This window comes from Magallana gigas, chromosome 4 (genome assembly GCF_963853765.1).
Source record: "Magallana gigas chromosome 4, xbMagGiga1.1, whole genome shotgun sequence".
NCBI classification, from domain to species: Eukaryota; Metazoa; Mollusca; class Bivalvia; order Ostreida; family Ostreidae; genus Magallana; species Magallana gigas.
The window spans coordinates 5,882,329-5,907,336 of record NC_088856.1 but is presented as its reverse complement, the minus strand read 5'-3'; the positions used below and the strand labels follow the sequence as shown (position 1 = coordinate 5,907,336).

At 33.3% G+C, this 25,008-nt stretch overlaps 3 protein-coding genes and 1 long non-coding RNA gene across 5 annotated transcripts; all 4 read left to right on the top strand.

Moving 5' to 3' along the window:
• The first annotated feature begins 2,572 nt into the window (after positions 1-2,572).
• LOC105339256 (uncharacterized) lies at positions 2,573-6,051 on the top strand. The gene is made up of 3 exons (XR_010713603.1): positions 2,573-2,753; positions 5,396-5,574; positions 5,725-6,051. It is a non-coding gene; the product is annotated as an uncharacterized lncRNA (long non-coding RNA).
• A 797-nt stretch (positions 6,052-6,848) lies between these two features.
• Positions 6,849-10,671, top strand: LOC105339246 (uncharacterized). Its single transcript, XM_066083238.1, has 4 exons — positions 6,849-6,969; positions 7,211-7,418; positions 9,751-9,911; positions 10,277-10,671. The coding sequence occupies exons 1-4, from the start codon at positions 6,852-6,854 to the stop codon at positions 10,519-10,521; spliced, it is 732 nt and encodes a 243-aa protein (XP_065939310.1). The 5' UTR covers positions 6,849-6,851; the 3' UTR covers positions 10,522-10,671.
• A 1,128-nt stretch (positions 10,672-11,799) lies between these two features.
• On the top strand, positions 11,800-14,451 carry LOC117682477 (plasminogen). The gene is made up of 5 exons (XM_034450105.2): positions 11,800-11,957; positions 12,092-12,337; positions 12,894-13,127; positions 13,471-13,593; positions 13,676-14,451. Exons 1-5 carry the CDS (start codon positions 11,888-11,890, stop codon positions 13,918-13,920), a joined length of 918 nt encoding a protein of 305 aa, XP_034305996.2. The 5' UTR covers positions 11,800-11,887; the 3' UTR covers positions 13,921-14,451.
• A 702-nt stretch (positions 14,452-15,153) lies between these two features.
• Positions 15,154-17,969, top strand: LOC105328879 (plasminogen). Of its 2 annotated transcripts, none has more exons than XR_010712709.1 (5): positions 15,154-15,283; positions 16,254-16,499; positions 17,042-17,269; positions 17,482-17,547; positions 17,643-17,969. XR_010712709.1 is itself a non-coding variant. In XM_034450104.2 (5 exons), the coding sequence occupies exons 1-5, from the start codon at positions 15,968-15,970 to the stop codon at positions 17,903-17,905; spliced, it is 873 nt and encodes a 290-aa protein (XP_034305995.2). In that variant the 5' UTR covers positions 15,837-15,967; the 3' UTR covers positions 17,906-17,969. The 2 variants fall into 2 exon arrangements, 1 of the variants encoding a protein (XP_034305995.2); XM_034450104.2 differs by lacking the exon at positions 15,154-15,283 and adding an exon at positions 15,837-16,037.
• Positions 17,970-25,008: the final 7,039 nt, after the last annotated feature.

Below are 25,008 nucleotides of genomic sequence, written 5' to 3'. Positions count from 1 at the left end.
TTCCAATGTTACGTAGACGATCTCTAATCCTAATTGTTTTACGTAGAGTAGAATCGAACCATGGCTTATCCTTAGGTCGAACAATAATACGTTTCTCTGGAATGCACTCACGTACGCATTTGAGGAAATGAATGGTAAAATTTTCAGCAGCGACAGAGACGTTACTGGCTTAAGATATAAGAGTTAACCAGTTACTATCCTTAATCAAAAGATTTAACCTATCAAAGTCAGCACTTTTATAATCCCAAATTTTAAGTTTGTACGCCCGCTTTAAATTATACTTCAGAACCAGCGAGATATGTGTAGCTTTATGGTCGCTAAGAGTAGAGTCAATTTCAATAGTGCCTGCTTCGCCTACTTGAGTATCTATTGTTGTGAGAATAGGGTCTATAAGTGTGCGTGTCGTGCTGGAAATTCGTGTAGGTTCGTGGATGTTGTTAATTAAACTATAGTTGGACATAACATTAATCAACTATGCATGTTTGAAATAGTACTATTATCTATTAAACATGTGACCTATTCCAAAAAAGTTAACCTTATCCAGCATCCAAAACCTATGGCTCAGACTCAGCATTCAAGCCTGTCAGGTTCATCAGTATCATAAGATGCACCATCCATGGAAGTCTGGTGAAGTTAGGACAAGTAATAATTAAGATATAATCATCAGAGGGCACCTGTTTCAAAAACTTTAACCAGCTCTTAAAACTTTAACCTCCTGCAGCATCCGAAACCTATGGCTCAGATTCAGCATTCAAGCCTGTCAGGTGCATCAGTATCATAAGACGAACCCATCCACGCAGGTTTGATGAAGTTAGGACCAGGAGTAGCTAAGATATAATAATTAGAAGGCACCTGCTCAAAAAACTTTAACCAGCTCTAAAAACCTCCTCCAGCATCCGAAACCCATGGCTCAGATTCAGCATTCAAGCTTGTCAGGTGCATCAGTATCATAAGGAGCACCATCGATACAAGTATGATGAAGTTAGGACCAGGAGTAGCTAAGATATAATCATCAGAGGGCACCTGCAACAAATCTTTAACCAGCTCTAAAAACCTTCACCTCCTCCAGCATCCGAAACCTATAGCTCAGATTCAGCACTCAAGCCTGTCTGGTGCATCAGTACTATAAGGCACACCATCCATGCAAGATTGGTAAAGTATGGACCAGCAGTAACTTAGATATTGCTATCAAAGGGTACCTGCAACAAAAACTTTAACCTGGTCCAACAACCTTAACCTCCTCCAGCATCTAAAATTTAGGACTAAGATTCAACATCCAAGTCTTTCAAGTCCATAAGTAGGTCCAGATGCATCATCCATGCAAGTTTGGTGAAGAAAGGATAAGTAATAGCTTAGATACAGGACCTGCAACCAAATCTTTAACCAGGTCCGGACGCCGAGTTCGACACCGGGGGTATAGCATAAGCTCCCCTTGACTTCGTCTCGTGAGCTAAAAACGTACGGGTTTTTGATGCTAAAATATGCTTTAGTTTGTGTTTATCTGATATCTCAAAAAGTTGATTACATGTATATATATTATCTAATAATTGATAAAATTAAGGTCTAATAAATTGAAATAAATTTTTTTTTTCAACTTTCATTAGAGAACTCAAGAACATAATTTGATAATAGGGACCATATCGTGAGAATAGTTAAATTGAACATCCATTGCAAATAGGCCATTATTCAAAACTACAAAGGCTACAATTTCTATTTCACATGAAATTCTATCAACAAATGATTACCTTCACGTGAATAAAAGGAAAGATTCGAAAGGTTTTCCTTTCTTATTATCTAATATCACCAGGTTAGTGGCGAGACTTGCATTTGAATACGTGATGTGACGTTTTAACAAATGAATATCAAAGCTAGAATATAAGTAATTTCCAGCAAGTTCTATTTTACTTATATGTATTGAAAGATTGGTGCGAAATAGTTATGCATCATACTTGATAGAAAATGCTTACGGAAATATAAAATGGATAAAAAAAAGTATATTCTTTTTATTAGAATTTAAATGCTGAAGGCAGAACAGAATAAATCAAAATTCAAAACTGAGACAGAAATATCCATTATTCTAGTTTTGATAAATAAATGTTTTAGTTATTATCATTTAACTGTAATTCTAACGTTAAATTAGATCATGGAAGCAAACATTTACATGCATTCCTAGGAAGCATCAGTATTTTTCTTTACTTTTCCAAAATGTATCGGGCTTAAAAACCACTTTTTAATTTTGCTAAAAAATCTGTACTTGTAATTATGTTTTTTTTTATATACAGTGAAAACAATTACCTGTGTGATATGTTCAATCATAGTGAAACCAACAAAGTCAGCAACCAACCAATCAAAATTAACAATTGTTGTCGTTTTATTGTAACTTGTAACATGTTTAACACATGTAATTTACATTCATATTCTTCACAGAAACATTTGTCCGTTACAAATATGACATTATTTACCTGTGAAATTTTCTTTACGATGAGCAGGGGTGTATATACTGAGGTGCTAATTTCTTTTTATTCTTTTGCCGTTTATGAAGTACGTGCTGAGTATGTTTCACTGCTACTTATCGTATGAAGTGTCTAGAAATCAATACCAACGTAAAGCGCGGATAAAGACGAGAACAGTTTCACAACATCTACTACAAAAGTATCGTAATCCCTGGCGAACTGTTCATGGAATGAATCTTAGCAGGATATGATAAAAAATGGAATTATGTTTTGAAAGACATGTGGTTATTGTCTGAAAATGTAAGTATCAGGTCTCTCTCTCTCTCTCTTTCTCTCTCTCTCTCTCTCTCTCTCTCTCTCTCTCTCTCTCTCTCTCTCTCTCTCTCTCTGTCTGTCTGTCTGTCTCCCTGTCTCTGTCTCTCCACTTCAGTGGGCTTTAGGATTTGTTTTTATTGGCAACCAAAGAACTATATGTTTTTCATATTCAAAAAATACTTTCTATGTAAATAATACACTTGTCGTTAAATATTATTATTAAAAGAAAAATATATTCCTTCTTTTAAATACTAGGTTTTATATATAAAAGTCGGGTACATATGTTGACAACCTTAAACTTGAAATAAAAATGTGTCCAACTGTTTTGCTGTTTAAGAACTTAGAAAATAAACGGCTTGTTCCTCACTTGCACGCATTCTGGCTTGTCTGGCGGCTGTAGTAAAATTGGAGTTGAAAATGCAACAGGTGGTTATAAGTTTTATAGCGGAGGATGTAATAAGCTAATATACCACGAAGTTGTTGAGGCTACTTTTATGGGATGAAAACTCCTACAATATTGCCTTAATTGAATATAAACCGTGTTTCCATGCATTACATCCTGGTGATATCGATTGGTTTCAATATATCTGAGACAAGCCTTACCTGACAGCTGACACTCAATAAAGTCCACCACGCGACAGCGCCATAGCATGTGGTCAGGTTACATGAACCAGCTCTATTTATAGTAACAACTTCATTTACTATATCTTACTAGTTGCCTTAGTATCGATTTTCTGTTCATGTAGGTAAAACGTTTTCATTAGCGAAACCAACACAATGAACAGTATTATATGAACTTTCTGGAATCTCGGGACGCCATGGGACCTCGTTAGGTAGATTGATTGATTAAGAACACCTGCTGCAAGCAATGTCCCCTTTTCACAAATATGCAAAATATTAGATTGATATAAATATAATTGATAAGTTTGTCATGGAATGTAAGAAGAATGGGCAAATTATTAATTATATGGAAAATAGAACCAAATTGTACATTTATCATTATTATTTTAAAAAAATTATATCCAACTTGTCTTATTTTAATGAAATTGATTAAAATTAGAATTTAACAAGAATATTTCTTAATACATATATAACAATATTGTTTGTTTGGCAAACATACCAAATAATAGACCGACATTTTTTTTATAAATGTTTCATTTAATTTTTTGAGCTGACACGTTTTATAAAACGTAATCTTCCAAAATAAAATGAATAAGATAATGCCTTTGTATAATTTGATGTTTACATTTTTTTGCATGCAGACCGTTCATTTCTGTTGATCACCAGTAATATTGAGGAGTCTGGATGTTCAACAATAATACATGCACCAATCAGATATACCTTTTTATAAATAATATTGAGTAATTTATTAGATAAAAGAATTTTTGTAACAAAACGTCAGCATATTTTTGGTTTGAAATTTGATAATTTTTTTCAATCTGTTTTTCTCAGAGAATGAAAGAGGCTTGGATGTTCGTGCCTTTTAAAGACTGTATATATGTCCTTAAGAAGAAGAACTCTGTAAACAAGACGAAGGCAAATATTCACATTTTAAATCAAAATTATATAGTTATTTTCTCTAAAGGGGCATGGTCACGATTTTGGTCAAATTATATTTTATGTTTTTATTATTTACAGTGCTTTGGGAATGCATTTCTGATGATCAAGTAAAATTTAAGAGTCATTTGTAGAGTAATAAGCAAGATACAGGGCTCATATTTCCTTGTATGTAAACAAGGCTCCTGCCCTGTTTTTGATTACAAAGGTTCAATATACCAGTAAAAAATCTTGTTCCAGCCTATTTGTCTATCTTTTTTATTTATTTTAAGCATAGATAAACAGTTTCTAACGTTTGGCACATTCGTTTTAGGTTTAAAACTGAAATTAATTACTTCATCGTTCAAAATGTAAACAAACGCTTTGTTTACATAGCGAAGAATTTCAAGCTCTGTAGCAAATGACACTCAAATTTCGGTTGCCTATTAAAAACGCCTCTTCGAAGAATTGTAAATATTAAAATTGGAAAATAATTGACCAAAATCGTGACCATGCCTTTTTAACTTATAATATATAAGTACACAAATAATTGTAAGAATTATATGGAGATCTGAAGGTTAATTTGTTGACAATCCAGCATCCTTAACAAAGTCTAAAACTGACCTATACCATTCAGCCTCCTTAATACAATCATTACCCGACATACATCTATAAACTTACACGCTACATACACGCTATGTTAATTTGTATCGTTAGAACTCGCTTGATCAGGCTCCTGTTTACTATTCCAATGATCCTTTCATGGTTTGGACGGCCTTGATTACAGCAAATACATTTGATTCAATCTTTAAATCAATGCACTCTTTAGGCACACTCGTACACTGTTCTCCGTATAAAAATATTGGAAGTAAAATTGAATTTAAAATTACAGATGCCAGTAGCTGAATTTATATTTTTAATTGCATGTTTATTCAGTCTATAGATTCTTTGTAGCCGCTTTCTAGCTTCGATCTAGCCTAGAATTAAATAAACGGACCTGAAAAACCTCGTTTACATACAATTTGTGGTCACTTGTTTTCTTAAATCTCACTGATTTCACTACTGCATAGAAATCTAATGTTCTTTTTCAGGGCTTGGGTGGCCTTAGTCTTTGGATTAGCGGTCGCTCTGGGAGTCTGTATCATTTGTCTGGTGGTCTTTATATGTATGCGCTGTTCAAACTCCACAGGATCAAGAAAGATGTCTCGGGATATCAATGACATATCTAAGAACACTTCGCAAACAACAATAGCATTCCTTGCCACATCAAGTACGTAAACATAATCAATCCCGAGGTCTTTTTAATCTTTTCTAATCACATTTTGATTACATAGTATTTGATCAGGATAATTTTGGTTTGATGGTATCGTTTATAGCTTTTAATTACCGTTTCTATCATTGTTCTGTCTTTGTTGTTTAGCCCAGAAGACTCTTCTGTTTGACGATTCGTTTCTTGTTCTTTCCTCTCCGTTGAATTCTCGCAGCGATAAGTATGAAAACGACGACCTATCGGTCGGAGAGACTAACGACACTAGTGACGAAATCGAAGTCAGAAAATCATCATCGGAAGACGACGCCGACTGAACGACACAGTGAAATCAACAGATGATCCTGATCCATCACTATTATCCTGAGTTCTACAATTATCGTCATTCTTCTTCCATGTGTGAATTTTGTGTGCGTGTGCTTTATATTTTCTAACATCTTCTAATTGATTTGATAAATTAAAGATATTGTTTCGTGTTAATTTGTTCTTTTTTAAAAACATTTTCCTGTCCCTAAAGGAAAAAAAAAGATTTCGTTGAAATTTTACTTTATTTATGACGTTGTTTTAGTTTTAATAATCTACCAAAATGCAAGTCAGCGTTTCTGATGGAAAATATTAAGGATTGTTGGTGTAATTATACAATGAGGTTGATCAGACTATGGATCAGATAAGGCGAATAATCAAACATGAAACAAGTAATAACAAACTTATACAATTCTCAGTATTTTATAATATGTTCTAAAATAGATATAAATGTTTACAAATCGAATATAAACAGGTTTTACATTCTATTACAAACGATTAAAATTGTTAGATAACAAATGAAAATCAACAAATTCAGAACTTTATTTCACAGATATTAGCCTTACGGGTACATAACTTCCTTAATGGCGGCTCAGTGTTTTTTTTACAAGTGACATGTTGACGAGTTCATGTGGGTATCACACGGCATGCATACACAGATTGAAAAAAGAGTTCTGGACGATTGACTTTCCTTTTCCCCAATATAAAGATTATTATAATGCAATTTGTCTTAGTCATTTTCATCGTATACGGCAATTAGTAGCACATAGGAGGTCTACTAGTTGTGAACCAAGTCAATTATATGAATCTTTTTTTACAACAGTGTGCGTTGCTGGGAGCTCCACTGCATATGTGTTATAGTGGAGACATAGAACCTGTTTATAACAAAATCGGCTATCAATACTTTTATATGAATGATGAATGACACAAATTGTCCTATATTCCCAGTAGATGCCTACTTTATGCCCCTTTAACAGATGCATGTAACAACGTGTAAAGGAAACTGTAATAAGATATTTGGGTTTGGGAGAGCAAACACGAGTTTATCACAAATGAAGATACTTCTTGCATTTTTATTACTTATGTTAACTATAGGTAAGTCTTATCTTAATTAGATGTGTCTTTGTAACATTGTGAAAATCAAACATAGAAAGAGCTGTGAATAACATTAACATATATTGACCAAGCAAATGGATGACTGGTAGGAAACATTTTTGAAAACATGTTTATAATCTATAGAATTATCAGAATATGCCTTTTAAGGGCATTAAATTGAAACGATTCATTTCACAAAATTATAAAAGAAACTAATTTTAGTTATGTTTTACATCTAAAGAGCAAACGTCTAGCAAACACTGTGTGTGGTACGAGAGAATCGGGTACTACGACAGATTTCATGGACGAGTTATCTACGATGTCTATAAGACTACGAAAGAGTGTATCAAGGGATACACGTGCTGCTCCCCCGGGGCCAAGTACTGCTGTCAAGAGTATGAGGTGGACGACTCCATTGTAACCACGGCCGACGCAGAGGATGACGGGAAGTGAGCATAACTAGATAACAAATGAGAATAAATGTCCAAAAAAATAAATGATGAAATGCCTATTTCAAGTTGTAATAGAATAGGTAAAAAAGTTTAGTGTGCATAAAGTGTTAGATATTGTGTTCTCTTTATCAGTTTTTGACAATTTAAAAAAAAGCCCATATGCCTAGGGTTGTTTAGTCGATGAAAATCGTTATGTTTTTACTAGACATTCATCAAGTGTTGGTTACTAACTACTAAGTCAAGATTCGAAAAGAAGCAATGCCAGTGCTATTACTCATCCTTCCGGAAGGAATTGATCTCTCTAAAGGCAATTAAAAGAAGATTAACATTAAGTTAAGAGGGTTTCTTCCTTTTTAGAATTTGCGATGACTTTATTTCAGACCCGTGTTGTTATAACAACATTAATATAACCTCGCGAACATTTCTCGCACACGAATAAAAGTTGATTTTGGGTTTTTAATTTTTAGCTGGCTGTAAGCAGGCAAATCGCCAATGTTACTATAAATAGCACAACTTCAAAAGTAAACCAAAAAAAAAAACCAAACAGCGTCAAAGTAGAAGCTTCCGCTATACCAAATAGTTACACAAAGAGCCACGTTTTGTCAAAAGTGTTGACATTTTGTTTGTCTCTTTTTTTTTAATTTCGAGAGAATTGTCTATCTTTTTTAGTTTTCTTATTAATAACGTGTTTTAAACACAAGACTATGCATTTTGAACATATAGTTACAATGCGCATGAATTTCCATGAACTACTTTACTGCGCGTTGAAGAAATGAGGATTAAAAATATAACGCTTGTCGTAACATAGGCGTCGGAACCGTGGGGGCTACGAATTAGGAATTTCATGATTTGGGGAAAAAATTTTGGTAGGTTGGAACTATAGGTTTACCTCCCCCCTCCCCCCCCCCCCCCCCCCAACGGATTAGGATTTTCATGATTTTGGGAATTAGGGTTTTTTAGTGGGTTTTTTTGCTTGTCAAGATTTCTGAGAATTAGTCTAGCCCCCCCCCCCCTCCCCCCACTTTCAATTTGCTTCCGACGCCACTGTCTTTCTACAAGACAGACATAAATTTGTTTATAGCCGTGTACAAAATTTCTCTCTGACGCTCTGCCGACATTAAAAGTGAGAGAGAGAGAGAGAGAGAGAGAGAGAGAGAGAGAGAGAGAGAGAGAGAGAGAGAGATTTTCAGTCTTTACTACACAATATGCTTAAAGACACACCAAAAGAGCCTGGCTTTCAGTACTTCAGTACTTTGATTTAAATTGTAGTAATATTTTAACTAATCTATTGTAAATGGTTGTACATGTAACAACATATTGCACATGCTCTTCCATCTCTCAATTGTTAAACTACATTATATAAAAAAAAGCACAAAAATATTATCCATTTTATCCCATTTACATATTTGACATACACCATGTAAGGTATTTTGCTGAGTTGTTAAAGAACTTAAAATTTGTCCTCATGCAGTGCATACTTTCACCTTCTCAATGATAAAGATATGGCGATATTAGAACTTGTTTTGTAAATTAAATAAATTGCTTTCGTAATTATCGAAATGGTCAGGGGAAAGACATAACATGTACTGATTCAATAAACTAATATTTCCACAAAAGCTGAGTCAGAAAATGTCATTCTTTTTCAAGTAATTTGATCTTTACTCACGATTTTAAAAGATAATGTCACTAATCCTATTTCAGGCACGTAACATCAGGGGGGCCTCCACCCCCCCTCCCATCCACACACACATAATTTTGGGAGTATGTAAAAAATTGGAATAGAAATGAGTTAAATCGAAGTTTTATGTTATTGATTCATATATAATGTCACTAATCCTATTTCAGGCACGTAGCATCATGGGGGCCAGGGGGGCCTGCCCCCCCCCCCCCCCATCCACACACACATACTTTTGGGAGTATGTAAAAAATTGGAATAGGAATGAGAGAAATGGAAGTTATATGTTATAGATTCATGACCCCCCCCCCCCCCCATGGATTAGGATTTTGAAGATTTTGGGAAACTGCCTTTTCCTTTTTTTTTTTTTTTTGCTTGTCAAGAATTTTTGGATGAGTCCAAACTTTCCCCCAACTTTCAAATTCGATGCTACGTGCCTGTATTTCGCAGTTAATATCTGTACTTATACATATTCACAAGTTTTCATGTTGACATGACCAATGCAGTTGTCACATATGATCGGAGAACTCTGAAACTCTTAGTTCAATACCATGATAGTACTCGTTTTCGCTAATAATAAAAAAGAAATTTAGCTAAACTGTGTTTAAAAAGATTATTACTCTACTTTTTAAGCCATTTGAATTTCTGCTTTAGACAAACGATGGGATTTATAATTGGAGCCACGCTTGGTGTTGCTGCATTGCTCTTCATGTGTAGCATGTTCGGAAGAAAACTATGCAAAAGAGGCCAAGCCTCTAGCCAAAGCAATGAGAATTCAGAAAGTGACCAAGGCCTCATCGCCAGCAGTGATAAAGGTAATATAGAAATAATCCAAGTGTGCTTTTTGATGAAAATAGGCAATTAGTAGTTTACAAAAATAGATAATTATAAATGTTTACACATACAATGATTTAGTCCTTGTAAATAAATTCATCCTTTTTATGTATTATGTGATGCATGTTTATAAGATAATATTTTAACATTACTGAATTTAATGGAACGTTAATAATTTAGACTCTCTTTTCAACACATATCTTGAATTACATTATCTAAGCAGTTAAGAGCAGAACAAAATTAATCTTGTTTTCTATAGCTATCAAAATGCTTTCAAAACTTTTTTACACTTTCGAATGTGGTATTTAATTGGCATAAACATCTAATTAAACGCATTTTGCCACAGAACAAGGCAGCATTGTTGTGCCGTCGTCGACATCATTATCTCCAGCATCGTCACCCTCAGAAGACGAAGACGACGATTCGGACATTAGCAGCCGGAAGTCCTTGCTTCATTTACATGACGACACGAAGACATTTCTGAGCCTGCTCCACGCCAGGCGCCATTATCCGTCAGAGCCTCCACCTTCCTACAACTATGTGATGAACAACAAAGAGAAGTATCCACTTCGACACAACATGCTCGAGTGACTCTCTATTCAGGAAATTATCAACAAACTAACATTCTGATTTCCAAAATAAATCTAAGTTAACGTGATTCGGATTCAATTTGAATTTATGAAATATTGTTAAAAATAAAACAGAGTTTAAGTGAAACCAATTGATGTTGTCAGTGTAGAAAAGATTTACAATTTCTTTATAAATGTACCACTTTTTGTTTTGCAGAATTATTATGATTTGAATCAATTTAGAATATATCTATTTATCTCAGAAAAAAACTTCTTTCGAATATTTCCAGATCATGATATGTTGTTTTATTTTACCTTCACCTATTAATAATCATTTAAGCAATCAGAGTTAAATTTAAAAGAGAAAATATTATATTTCTAGTAACTAAACATGACTTTCTATATACCATGCATTTGTTTACGTCTATATTGTGTCATTTACAACTCAGAAGAGGTATATATTTTTACCATGCTGTACACACTCTGAATTATAATATCGATGGTGTGTTCATTGTGTCATGGCAACAAACAGATCCTGCAGAATCAATCACATCGCTAAAATTTATGCTTTATGTAGGCCTGCAGGAACATTTAAAGTTGATTATGTAAAACTAGGTCTGCTGAAATTAGATTTAACTTGTTAAAAATAACGTTTTCCAAACAAAACGTACACTTTCAATACGTTTACTTGCATAAAATATTTAAATGTAAAATTTTATATGTATTTTTAAACATGTATTTGTATTTTTCTTTTTATGTATAACATGCATACGCTAGGTTTATATATATATATATATATATATATATATATATATATATATATATTAAGGTCAATGACCTCTTTTCATTTAAGAGGGTTGGATGTTCAAGGACATTTTAAGTTAAGACCACAACGATGTCCTTGAAAAAGGAAAGGAAATATAGTAAAAAGAATATCTCAATATTAAAGCCAAAATTTATTTTGATTAAAATAAATTATAGCTTAAGAATTCTTTTCAAAAATATAAGGTAGATATGATCAAGCTGTCTTTCTGTTGACCGAACAGCCTCCTTAACAAACAATTTATACAAACTTAACTTTTATTTCAATCAATACATATCTGAACAAAAAGAAACACACACACAGACATTGAATGCTTTTAAGTTGTTAGCATTCATCCTAAAAAAAGTGCTTGAGCTAATGCAGGTCATACAAAATTGTGATCACATTCTTAAGAACACTTATATACAAAGAGGAAAGGACACTTGACTGATCTTAATATGGTTAATAGTTCTACATAATACTGTTGTCAGCATCATATTACATATTGTTCAAAGTTGTTTAACTCATCGATGCATTGTCACGTCAAAGTCTATGCACGTGAAAGGTTTGACGTAAATATCACATAATGCAGGCCATGTCTTTTCTAAAAGGAATTCTAATTTTTGTTCTGCTGGGATTTACTCCCCTAACACAAGGTATGTTAAGATATTTCTTAGAATTCATTATGATCATATTTTGACCAAACTCATAAAAGCATTGTTTTACAATTTTGTATAATGGCTAAACAAATGTAAAGCGTTATATTTGTCGTACATTTTTTCATAATTAGGTCAGCTTGAATGTAAGGTAACTGTTCACGGAATTAATTACCTTGGACTGAAAAACGTGACTATCTCTGGACGCACCTGCCAGGATTGGAATTCACAGTATCCCCACAAACACGAACAAACGGACAAAATAATGCTAAGGAATAGTCGCAACTTCTGCAGAAACCCTGACGGGGAGCCAGGAGGACCCTGGTGCTACACCACAGACAGAAACAAGCGGTGGGAGTACTGCAATATTCCCTCTTGTCGTAAGATACTTCCTCTGTGAATCTTTGTATATTGATTTTTCAATAATAATTGGCATAAATATTCATGAAACACAAAACCATGCAAAAAAACCATTTACTATCAAATCCTTTCCTTACTTCTCAATGTGTGATGATGAGGTCTGAAAATAATTTCTTTGGTGGCTCAAGTATATGTGTGATATGTTTTCAAGTATACAATGTCGTTTCTGCCATGTTTTTACGAGCTTATATTACAATATGTTATAATTGGATCAAACTTGGAGCATCATAAATGTGCTTTAAACAATCAAAACCTATTGTTACTTTGATTCTAATTTATTTGTTTTTCTGACCCATAAACACAATAAAAAATAAAGAATATTTTTTTCAGAATGATGAGGTGTTCGAATATGGTTGCGGTTAATCTAAACCGTTATAGCCGATATAATATTATAATGGGTTTGATCATGCCCAACCTATTTGATCACCTAATTATATTAAAAGAATGATTTCTTAATACCTCTTTTAATTAATTTGCATTATTACATTCAACACTTTGCATTTTTCGAATACAAAGCTATAACAGACGAACAGTGTTACGAAGAAGGGAAAGGTACCGCCTATCTGGGTAAGATAAACGTGACGGAGACAGGGTATGCCTGCCGTCGGTGGGACAGTGAAGCGGTGTTTGTGTATCAGGTGTTCGAGCATCTAGAAAATTACTGCAGGTCACCAGACGGCGCTCCATTTCCCTGGTGTTTGTCCACAGCCCCTGGCAAGAGATGGGAGAAATGTCAAATACCGATTTGTGGTACATTCATTATCTTTTATTAATGAGTTCCTCGTTGATTAAAGAAACTCTCCATAAAAACAGGGTTTTTTCATACACAGCTAAGGTATTTCTCCTCAACTTGATTTAATTCAGATCCTCGGTGATCTCGTTTGTGTATGTCGCTACGAACTTTGAAGCCACATATCATGAACTAGTAAACAGCTGATTTTAGATAGGTTGTTTTATCTTTTTTTTTTGATGTTGTTAAGCATTTGCCTAGAACAATCAATGGCAAGTCATATTGAAAATGATAAACTCATGCATGAATGATATGAGTACCATCCAGAGTGAGAATAACTGTTTGTATTATGATTTTACTAAGGGAGACATGGAACAACAAAAACACAAACTGCAACAACTTCAGCAACGATGTCAGCAACAAACACTGCAGCAACAACAACCTTTCAACAATCCACCGCATTAAAATCAGAGAACAATTCTAAAAGTAAGTATTGAAGTTCTTGGTGTATATAAAGTTAACGTGATCATACACGTACATTAAAGTGTTGTTTGTTTTAATATTTCAGACAAAGAACGGATCATTGCTGCAAATGATGGAAGTTGCAAACAAAATTCTGTCAAAGTTGAAGTAGTCACGGTAGTAACGCTAGTGTGTGTTCTGTTGACAACTGTAGGCAGCATTTACACTATCATTCTGCTGAGACAGAACCGCCTCCAGTGCTTCCCAGGCCAGAATACACCGTATGCTCTCAATAATGTTTACGATTCTGGGGTATCGGATATCCAGCCTATTGTCTATTCTAGTCGTTGATGCAACAAAATTGTGAATGAATGAATTTTGTCTTTTAAAAGTGTGCCTTATCCTTTGCGATGCATGCACATTTCCGCGCACTGAACATTTTAAGGTAACACTAATGTATTCAAACAATTTATCAGAGATATATTGATAAAAGTATGTATACTGTAACGTTAAAGTGGTCATGTAGATAATTAGCTAGTTTTATATAACCACAATAAGGTATTATTTCTACCTCTTTGAAAATCTTCTCGTCTCGGGATCTCACAAGATATATAATTGTATGCTGTGTTAACTTTAATTATATAATTTATAAATACATGTACAGAGAAATTTAGAAATTATTTGTAGAACTCATTTTTTTGAAATATTCATCAATGATTTTAATGATATGTATGCCTTCTTTTTTATTGTTTAGAGCAAGAATTATGTAGAATGGTAAGCAATCAATATAACTTTTTATGTAGGATTTTCTCATTGAAAAATCTTTTAAACATTCTAAAAATATTTTGTCTCTGAATATAGTATGTTTCTAATAAACCATAAAATACAAAGATAAGCTTTATGTTTTTTGTGTTCTGTCAATTAAAGTGCATGTAACAATAACAATTCTCACTATATATAATACTATAAACGCACAAACACATTAAACTCAGTAGATAATAAAAGGAGGATCACAAAACACAGAGCTGAAAAGACTGTCCTGATGCAATTCATCTTTTTTTAATGAAAGCTGACCAATTAAAAGATAAAAAGGTAGCACTTTTAGCCATTTTAAGCCCTGGTTAGAGGGAGTGCACAAGAGGAAAGGCTCTGGGCCAGGGTTACAATGTTACTGCAAGAGCGACAGACAGGATTCGAACCAAGGGCTACTAGTGTCTTTTATTAATTTTCAATCTAAAGTTGAAAATGATTATATGACATGTAATCATTTTCAACTTTAGACTGAAAATTAATAAAAGACACTAGTATGTTGTTCAAATCAGCCAACACTTCTATTCAATTATTGGCAAAGAGGAATGTCTCCTCATTTTGATATAAATGATAACGCATGATTATTTGTAAATAAGCAGGAAAATACATTGATAAAAAGTATAGATAATGTATCTTAATGGGTAAATTTAAAAGGATCCTACTAAAGCTATACCATAAAATTTAGGTTTACGTTGAATTCAGTTGAACCAAAAGTAAAAATAACTTGTATATGATAGATTATGAAACTAAAGTTAATCTTGAAAGTTATTCTTATACTTTGTCTTATAAAGAATTGTTGTCTAAGATGGATGACACATCTGATTAAAAAGATAACTTCAAGATCTAATTCCTGCCTAATCGAGCATTGGTATCCATGAGGTCACCGAACTACGACAAGACTAAAGTAAGACTTTCATTAAATATTGATACAACTATCTGAGTAAGATAAATTTATCTTACGATAATTAATATTTAACAAGGTTTACGACACTTTACTGTCACGTATTGTAACTCCTTTTGAATTACTGTAACTTATCTTTTAGTTTCGTTTTTAAGACTAACGTTTGATAATTATGATTTCATGCGTTAAAGTGGATGTAAGCATTAATATATTTGGGTAGAATTAAATAAACTCAATTTTTGTGTAGGCGTTTAATGTTTATGTACATGAGGATTTATTCAGTTTTAAGAATTAGAATGAAGACATCCTTTTACTAAAAACTTCAATATTATGATGTTTCAATTATACAGTGTCGATTTACACATGTATCTGTTATTTAAGAGGCAGACATTGAATACTTTCATTTTGTCAAACTTCGTAGATCTTTACTTTATATATTATGTATAGACTTCGAATTTCAATGACATTCATAAATAACATTCATCTTTTAAGAGAAGCTCAAACTTAAGTTTACATGTACTTAAACGTTGTATTTTGAAATGCTACAGTTACGTTAAATCATATATGACGACGCTCTTAGGACTGCCTTCTTAGCATCTTACACCATCATTCATTTCACTTCCACACACACATATATAGATAGGGGCGTTCAAGTGTAAAGACGCTCAAGGCTGTTCAGAGTTCATAATGCACGCCATGTTGCTTCTTAAAGGAATTTTTACCATCATTTTGGTGATTTTCGTTTGCTACACCCACGGTATGTGGACGCTTTGTTTAAGATCGGAATTTCTGACAAAATAATATCTTTTATGTTTGTTTTAATGTTTGTTTTAATTTTGATTTAGATATAGCATTTATGTGTTCTACTTACAGAGTTTATATTAGCTAAGTAATTTCACGTGTTAGCAAGTGCCTTAGTAAGTACAGATTTAAGCGTTTAGAAAGTCCTTGGCTTGTTACTCTCTTTACAAAGGTCAGCTAGAATGTAAGATAACTCAACTCGGCAAAGAGTATGTGGGACTTAAAAATGTCACCATCTCAGGGCTAACCTGTCAAGCTTGGAGTTCGCAGTATCCACATAAACACACGTTGTCTGACAATAAAGTCCTTAGGAAAAGTCGTAACTACTGCAGAAATCCGGATGGAGAGCCAGAGGGGCCCTGGTGTTATACTACGAACAGAAACACACGGTGGGAGTACTGCGGGATCCCTTCTTGTCGTAAGCTATTACAGTAAAAGTTTATTGGATATAAGATAGGGAGATCATGATCAATGTTTGCAGTTTTAAATAAATCTTTACGATAGATTAACGATGGAGTAAAGTTATGCTTTTGTTAAAAAAATATGAAGTCATGGTCATTACAGAGTTTAATATTTTAAATCTACAAGTAATATTAAGAATTCAGAAACCGGTGCTGTCCCGAATTATTACATCAGAAATTGTTTTGAATGATGAGCATGTTTTGAATGCCTGGTCGAGCTGTAATCAAAACAAAAATACAGTTGATCTGCTATTCCTTCGAAAAATGAAAATTTAGTAAAAGTTTACTTTGAAATACTTAAGATCCTATTTTTTTGTTTAAATTCCAACACAGTGATTTTCTTTTTTTTTTCAAAAAAGAAAACATTATGTGTTTTAGAACTGACAACTCACATTTGTAAGACTAGAAATTTCAAAATACAGTCAAACAATTTTACAGTAACCATTTAACTGCTCATAGGACTATTATAAGAGATTTAAATCTGTTTTTATTTTAAAAGCTCTAACAGATGATGAATGCTACGAAGAAGGTACCACCTATCTCGGTAAGATAAACGTGACGAAGACAGGGTATGCCTGCCGTCGGTGGGACAGTGAAGATTCAGACGTGTATCAGGTGTTTGGTCAACTAGAAAATTACTGCAGGTCACCAGACGGCGCTCCGTTCCCCTGGTGTTTGTCAACAGCGCCTGGAAAGAGATGGGAGAAATGTCAGATACCGATTTGTGGTGAACAGATTTTATTGTTTCAAATTGACTCTCTTTTTTATGATACCAAACATTTATAAATATATTTTTCTTAAATGAGAGATTGAGAATTAGAGTGTAAACAGTTTCAAAAAAATGAATAAATATATACTGTTTTTTATAAAAATTAATAAATGTACAATATCGAAGTGATAATCAATGACTTTTAAACGTACATTAATTGTTAATCAAAGGAAGCAAGACAACACAAACATTACCAACAACAATCCGTGTCAAATCGAACCAGCTATTTTCTAATGGTAAGATCAAATGCATCTATTTGGATACATTTTATATTTTGTAAGAGACCGTGTAGGTAGTGCATATATTAATTATATTGTTTTTATAATTACAGACTCAGAAAGTCCCGTTAGTGCAGAAAATTACCGTAAAAGTATCAAGAAAAACACCCTCACTGTTGAAATAGTCACTGTGGTAACTCTCGGATGTGTACTAGTGCTCCTGATAGGCATCGTTTACATAATCTTGATGCTTAGACAAAATCGTTTTCAGTACCTCGTACAAACTGTTCCAAGTCAGAAAGTTCATCATTCCGTCAATAATGCCTACGATACTGGGTTCTCGGACGAACAACCTATTGTGAACTCCCATTTCTGATGAGAACTTTTAGCTGCATGTACATGTATACGAATGCCTTAATAAACAAGTCATCTGATTTTCATTGAAATGTATGCATTCCTAAAAACGTATGGGTAGTGTTCTTTAGAGATCTCGTTTGAGAGGTATTTTAGGTTCGAACATTTTTTTTTGATAATGCAAGTTATGAAGGGCGTATCTCTAAAGGAAAAAAACAAAACAAATTTAATGCATATTAAAAAAATAAACAAGTTCAAGTATAACGATAATTTAATATACACAACAAATTATTAAAATATGCATATTTCGTCATATTTTCATACTTAACTTTTTGTTATTTAGATTTTGTAGATTAATGTTTTTTAGAATGCTCCGATTATCTCGTTTGATATAAAGGCGTATGCTTTTGTGTCTGTTTATGTTATTGTAGTTGTAAAGTTATTATAGATCTAAAATTCTTTTATGTTCAGTGTATAAGAAAACTAAAACACTCTCATTGGTACTCAAGTGTGCTTTGATTTTATTGATATATGCTAATTAAAATTATATTAAACCAATCTACTTTATACCGATAGTTCGTAAATTTTATCTACTAATGTCATATTTTTGTATTGCATGATTTATTTTAATCAATCTCCAGAATAAATGATATGTTCAACAAAAACGTTGGTGTGATCATTTCATAAATGTGGTTTTTTTTAAATGGTATGCTTGCAAGTGTTCAGATTATCATATCTAAATAAATTTTGATATATCTAAATGGAAATTGATATGCATTGTAAAATAGCTGCAATAATGTAGACCTGTCCCGACTTTTTTTTGCAGGGGGGGGGGGGGGGATCGTAGGATCTCTATAATAAGTGCGGGGATGATTCACACCCGCAACAATGTCGGCTCAAATCGTATATGAATGACAGTAACATGGAAAACCTCAGAGACAGGTTCAGGTGCCTAGGAAGAGTGAGCATCCTCTGCTGACCGGTCGCACCCGCTTTGTACTCTGTGTCGTAATCGGGAAAACACCAGAAAAGTCTGTAGACAATTAGGTGATTAATTAGGGTCTAACAATTAGTATGAAAAACGTCAGCCAGCATGTGACCAAGTGGAAGATTGTATTTGCTGACAAGGTGGTTGTATCGACCATAGAACTTGTGCAGCTAATTGTTAGAGTTTCTTTGATTTTTGTGGATCATTGTTTATGTATTCTGAAAAACGTTGTGTTTATGGTTCAATGCAAATGAAATATTTCTTAACATACATGTATTTATGCATGCTGCATTTTGAAATGTCAATGTTGCGTCAGAGTTTTTTAAAGCGGGATTGAGTGACAAATTAGGTAATTTAAAAAAAAAACTGTATCCTCTCTTGTTTTTCAAATAAGCTTTTTTCATAGATGAATATGTAGTTAAATATGATTAGTTATAGGCATACTAAGTTTTAAAATTTTCTGTGAAATTCTTCTTTTGAAGTGCTAACATTGTCAAACAAGGTATTACCGGATTAGAACGATTGTTTGAATAAAAACCAATAATCAGGATTATTTGTTTTTATATCAAATAGTCTGTATTAATTTTGAGACACTCTGTATATTCCGAAAAAACTCTGTACGAGCTAACCATTGGCTTATCCGGAAGCCCCTGCAAAAACCCCACAGTTTTCATCGAATTTTAGCACCCACCCACCCAGCCCCCATTTTTATTAATTACTTTATACTTAGATATTTATTAACATATATTTGTGCTTTTGGTTTCTTTCTCGTTTTTCTTTTCTTTATTTTGACAGGTCATTGAATAACAAAGTCGGATGCAGACTGAAAATCTGCTAGAAAACCAGAAAAAACAGCCAGACAGGATGACAAGCAGCTCGGTGTCATCTGGACTTGTGTTCAACAGTTTATCTTTTTTCAATAGACTTTCATATTTTGGACTTGTACATGTAACTTTTTCTTGTCGCATCACATTTTTAGGGGGGATGGGGACTGGGGAGTCCGCAGTGGTATGTGTTGACACTTTCTGCTCCAAAACCTGGGTGTCTCCCCCCACTTGCTTTCAAAGCTAGGGGATAGTATATAAATTAAATCATTCAATATGGTTTATAAAAGGCAAAGTTATTACAGTTAACTGTGCCATGTGGTTACAATGTAAAATTGGGATTTGTTTGTATAGTGGGGCCTACACTGGGTATAGGTGGGGCCACATCCACCTCACTCCAGTGAGGGGATGCTACAGGCTGGTGCATGTAATAATTGGTTGATAAAGTAGCCTTTGTCATGCAAAGTTCTAAACCAGGTAGCACTGCAGGAGACAGGGTGAGAAGGGCAGGTCTCACTACCCTCCTTAGAACGCTGGGGATCGTTCAGGTTCGGGCACTGATGTTTCATACTCGGGCCCTCAGTGTGTCCCTACATGGGTAGTTAAACTGGCACACTGGTCGGCTCCCCAGTTACCCCACAAAAAATCATTATGCGGCCAACATCCACCAATTGTTTGTTATAGCGGAGTAATAAATATTTCTCATACTATTTATTGTTAAGTTCTATTTCATAATTGCTGAATGTTGCCAGGCTCTGTGTCTTTCAAGCAATATAATGTATAGTGCTGGGTTAGCTTGGTGAATTCAATAATTAATAAGGATGGTGTAATATATTAAATTATAAAATCTATTTATAGGGTATGGAATACACTTATACACATGTGATCAATAAGATTTGTTTATACTCATTGTAGAATAAAATACATGCATAAAAAATATTAATCTGAAATTTTCAAAAGAATGAATACCTTTGAACATCAATGATTTATGAACACATTAAAGGGGCATGGTCACGATTTTGGTCAAAATTATTTTTTCGATTTTAATGTGTACGATGCTTCAGTAAGGCATTTTCAATAGGCAACCAAAATTTGAGTGTCATTTGTTGAGTTATAAGTGAGTTACAGAGCTTACAATTCTTCACTATGTAAACAAAGCTTTTGTTTACATTTTGAATGTTGAAGTGAAAATTCCCGTTTTAGACCTACAGTGAATGTGTTAATCGTTAAGGACTGTTTATTTATGCTTAAAATGAATACGAAAGTAGAAAAATAAGCTTGAAAAAGAATTTTTTCTGGTATATTAAACCTATGTAAACAAAAACAGGGCACGAGCCTTGTTTACATGACGAAGAATTGTGAGCCCTGTATCTTGCTTAAAACTCATGGACTGTTACCTTAATTTCATTTGATCATTAGGAATGCATTTCTACAGCATTGTATAAAATAAAGACAGAAAAATAAAATTTGACCAAAATCGTGACCATTTAAGTTGACAATGAAAATATTGTGGGATTTTTATGTGTTGTTATAACTGTAAAATCAGCTATGTAAGTAGGTGAATATCATCATAGTGCAAGTTCATGGTTTGAAAACCCCACATATATTTTTTCCTTGTAGAGATACCCTTGTTTATGGAAAAGGTTGGTCGCGGAAAGGGGCGAATATGTTAATTGTGTCATGATTAAAGACAATTTTCTTATAATTCTGCATGTTTAATTAAGGTCTCCAAATTTAATTTTCTTATTGTTTACAAAGTATGACTTTCCAACATTATATATCTTCGAGTTAGAATTAATGTAATGATTGATTGTAAGGTAATTTATTATTGTATCAATATTTAAATCAAAAAGATGATATTTTAGATTCTTGAAAAGCAAAAGTAACAAATATCACAATAACCGGACAATGATTCTGAATGCTATTACTGTAAAATGCATTTTCATTTAGAACGCTCTTAATAATTTTTAAAGAAAGTACGAACCAATTGCAAAAATTCAGCATCAATTGCGTTTGAAAAGGTAACAGATAAGAAAAAACCTTAAATAGCTTGCTATAAATTTAACAAAAGTGAATTGAATGCGTTAGCTAGATAAACAGAGGTCATTATGTGTAACCCTCACGCATTTCTTACGTTTTCAGTGAACAGTTTTAAAATTTCAAGCTCTTATATATAGAAATATAAAGATTATAGCTAAATTATATTTCTTCATTAAGTAACTTGTTCCTAATTAAGCAAGAGATGTTTGTAAAACACTTATGCCCCCCCCCCCCCTTGGAAACTTTTGCGCTTGAACCTGCAAATAATAAAAAATTTTCCAAGTCCAAAACGCATATAATTATTTGATCGTACATGTCCCTAAAATTTAACTTGACCTAGATACTATTCAGATAATCTATATAACAAATTTCATTTCAGTAAGTACAACATCTGCAAATGAAATAAACGGAAACTGCAAATAATTGGAATTTTTTAAGTCCAAGGCGTTGTCAACTCTGTCAAAAATTATCCAATTATACCTAAAAACTAGATCTCGTTACGAGTAACGAGTAGGTCTTCCGTCCGATTTTGTTTTATGTGATACAATGAAATATCGACACTCTCTGCCAAATCTGAGATCCTGGTGAAACTAGGGTTTTTGTCTCGAGACCGGAAACGGACGAACGGAAGTGATTAATGAAAAAAAGCTAGTTTTCATTTATACATTTGCCTAGTGTAAAATAAGGAAAAAATATTTTTAAGTGCTTCCGGTGACGACCAGAAGTGACGACGATTCAAACAAAATAATGTAAACATGGATACATACTTAGGGCTATCATCCAATAAAGTTTGGTTGTTCAAGTGATTACTGTTTTTGAGATCTCGTGGAGTCATTGTTTTTTTTGTCTCTTGACAGGAAACGGACAAACGGAAATACTCAGTGAAAATAAAAACTTAGTATTTTTTTAACATTAGACACTTGTACTTTATTGTTTATTAATTGAACTAAAATTGTCCAAGAAAAACAGTTAAACTTTCAAACAGCTTGATTTGTTTTAACCCTTCCGGTGAGGACCGGAAGTGACGGTTGACAAAATGAAAGCGATTAAACGCATTTTCTATCGAATGTCTATTACATGTATCAATATAATTTTCGTGTTCTGAGATTTCGTGGCTGAAACATTTATTGAAAAAACGCTTTGAGATATTTGAGATATCTCACCGGAAGACGAGTTTTTTTGTTTTTATTTAATTTCGGATACATCACATATGTAAGGATTATTACTTATATTTCAATTCTATATGAAACAAATTAAATGCAAAATTAAAAAAAAACATTGAAGTGCTTCTGGTGACAACCGGAAGTTATGACGAACAAAACAAAATAGTTTAAAGACATCTACAACTATAGCTCTATAATCCTACAAAGTCTGAATGCTCAAGTCCTTATAATTTTTGAGTTCTCAATGTCACAAGCTTTTTGTCGTGGGACAGGAAACGGACGACAGGAAATGAACTTTGAAAAAATTAAAATTTGGATACTTGAGATATAATTTATTTCTATCACTCCTAAAAATTTCAAGAAAATCTATCGAGCCATCTCTGAGAAATCGTGTGTACAAAGCAGGGGAACAATATTCGTACCCAATTTTCGAGCCATAGTGAGCTCTTAAGAACGGTGCCAATGGTTAAAAAAACCCCAAAAACAATTGGCTTTACTTCAGACTATGGTCTGCCTATCCTGAAAATTTCCTATTCATATCTCTGATAGTTTTCGAAATGAAGTGTGCACAAAATGGGTCGAAAAAGTGACAAAATCAGCAATAAATCGGTACCGGAAGTGACGATGGCAAAAATATTAAAAACAAAATAAATTCAGATCACTTCCTATCATCTGTGAAAAATTTGGTCAATCAGTTTGATAGTTTCCGAGAAATCGCGTGCACAAAATTTGTGGAAAAAAAAATAACTAGATGCGATCTCGTTACGAGTAACGAGTAGGTCTTCGGTTGAATTTTTTAAACGATACGATTAAAATGTCCATGAAATTTCAGACTTCCCCCTCAAACACTCCCTTTCAGATGATGTTTACGATTGTCAATATCCTTTAAAATGCTTAACAAAGAGTTTTGCTTTTTCACAAACAGCACAATAAAGATTTAAGATTAAAGTCCTCTAAGATCCCTAATTACGTCATCAATGGGTGTGGCAATGAGTTTTACTAACTGATATTGTTACGATCAACAACTTTCTTTCTATAATATATTATAAAATCTTGATCGTTTTTGAGGTATGTATAAAAAAAATTACGAGTATCTTGGCCCCTGATTGAAGGAGACAGCCCCTTTTTCTTGAATTCATTCGAAAGTTCTAAAAAATACCGACATTTTTTGTTCTTAGGCCTATCTAAAATTGTTGTTCATTTTTGAGATAAACATGATTGAATATTTTACGATCGTATCTAGTGAGTGTTTCTTTTTCTTCAAGACTTTTATATGAGGAGCTTATTGTCCAAAAGATAAGAACACATGAACCTATGCGACGGCAATAGATTATAAATGCAATGAATTAAAAGGTTTTGAAAGTTCTGCAGATGTCCTACCTGATATGAACAGACTACAAAGAACGACACATTTGACTAGAAGTTCCATGTTTTCTCGTTACAGTTTCCCCTAGTCTCTCAGATCAACAATTAATCCGCGCGGCTCCTTGGCTGTGTTTATAACCCTCCCCCTCCCCCCTTCCCACTTTTAAAAAATAATAAAATGAATCAATGGTGTGCGATAGTTATCGTTTGTATTTAACTTAAAGCCGGTTTAAAAATCAAATATTTTTCAATTTTAATGAAAAAAAATATAAAGATAATGTCTGTATCATTTTCAAAATAAAGCAATATTGATTTAGATTTAACCACCGTTTCGTTAACCTAAACCTTCAACATGTATATTATTAACTACAGTCCCATAGTTGTGTTTTTTGGGAGATTTTTTGGTTTTTTTGGGAGTTTTTTTTTTTGGCTGACTCCATGATCGACTTACCTTTATTTGTTTAGTTATATCCTGTTATTTTCTGCAATCCATTTCCGTTCCCACTGTCACACGGAGACTATTAACTTTGATTTTTAAATTAGACATGAAACATGACTGTAATTAGTACTTATCTGGTTTATCTGCATAACACTTAATTTGGTTGCTATTTGTGATTATTACACCTGACAAACGTTTTAGAATTTTGCATTGGGCTGGACCCTGTTGGTTAAAAAAATTAATGAGTGTGTTGTTGTCTCATTTTCTACCTTAAGGCTATTCAGTAATCAACATTAATAACTGCTT

Excerpts from the sequence above, each read along its gene's own strand:
- LOC105339246 (XM_066083238.1), top strand. The coding sequence starts at position 6,852 with ATGCATGTAACAACGTGTAAAGGAAACTGTAATAAGATATTTGGGTTT. Across the intron at positions 7,419-9,750 it reads GACGCAGAGGATGACGGGAA|ACAAACGATGGGATTTATAA; the intron begins GTGAGCATAACT and ends TTTCTGCTTTAG. Across the intron at positions 9,912-10,276 it reads CATCGCCAGCAGTGATAAAG|AACAAGGCAGCATTGTTGTG; the intron begins GTAATATAGAAA and ends ATTTTGCCACAG.
- LOC105328879 (XM_034450104.2), top strand. The coding sequence starts at position 15,968 with ATGCACGCCATGTTGCTTCTTAAAGGAATTTTTACCATCATTTTGGTG. Across the intron at positions 16,500-17,041 it reads CTGCGGGATCCCTTCTTGTC|CTCTAACAGATGATGAATGC; the intron begins GTAAGCTATTAC and ends TTATTTTAAAAG. Across the intron at positions 17,270-17,481 it reads ATGTCAGATACCGATTTGTG|GAAGCAAGACAACACAAACA; the intron begins GTGAACAGATTT and ends TGTTAATCAAAG.
- LOC117682477 (XM_034450105.2), top strand. The coding sequence starts at position 11,888 with ATGCAGGCCATGTCTTTTCTAAAAGGAATTCTAATTTTTGTTCTGCTG. Across the intron at positions 12,338-12,893 it reads CTGCAATATTCCCTCTTGTC|CTATAACAGACGAACAGTGT; the intron begins GTAAGATACTTC and ends TCGAATACAAAG. Across the intron at positions 13,594-13,675 it reads ATCAGAGAACAATTCTAAAA|ACAAAGAACGGATCATTGCT; the intron begins GTAAGTATTGAA and ends TTAATATTTCAG.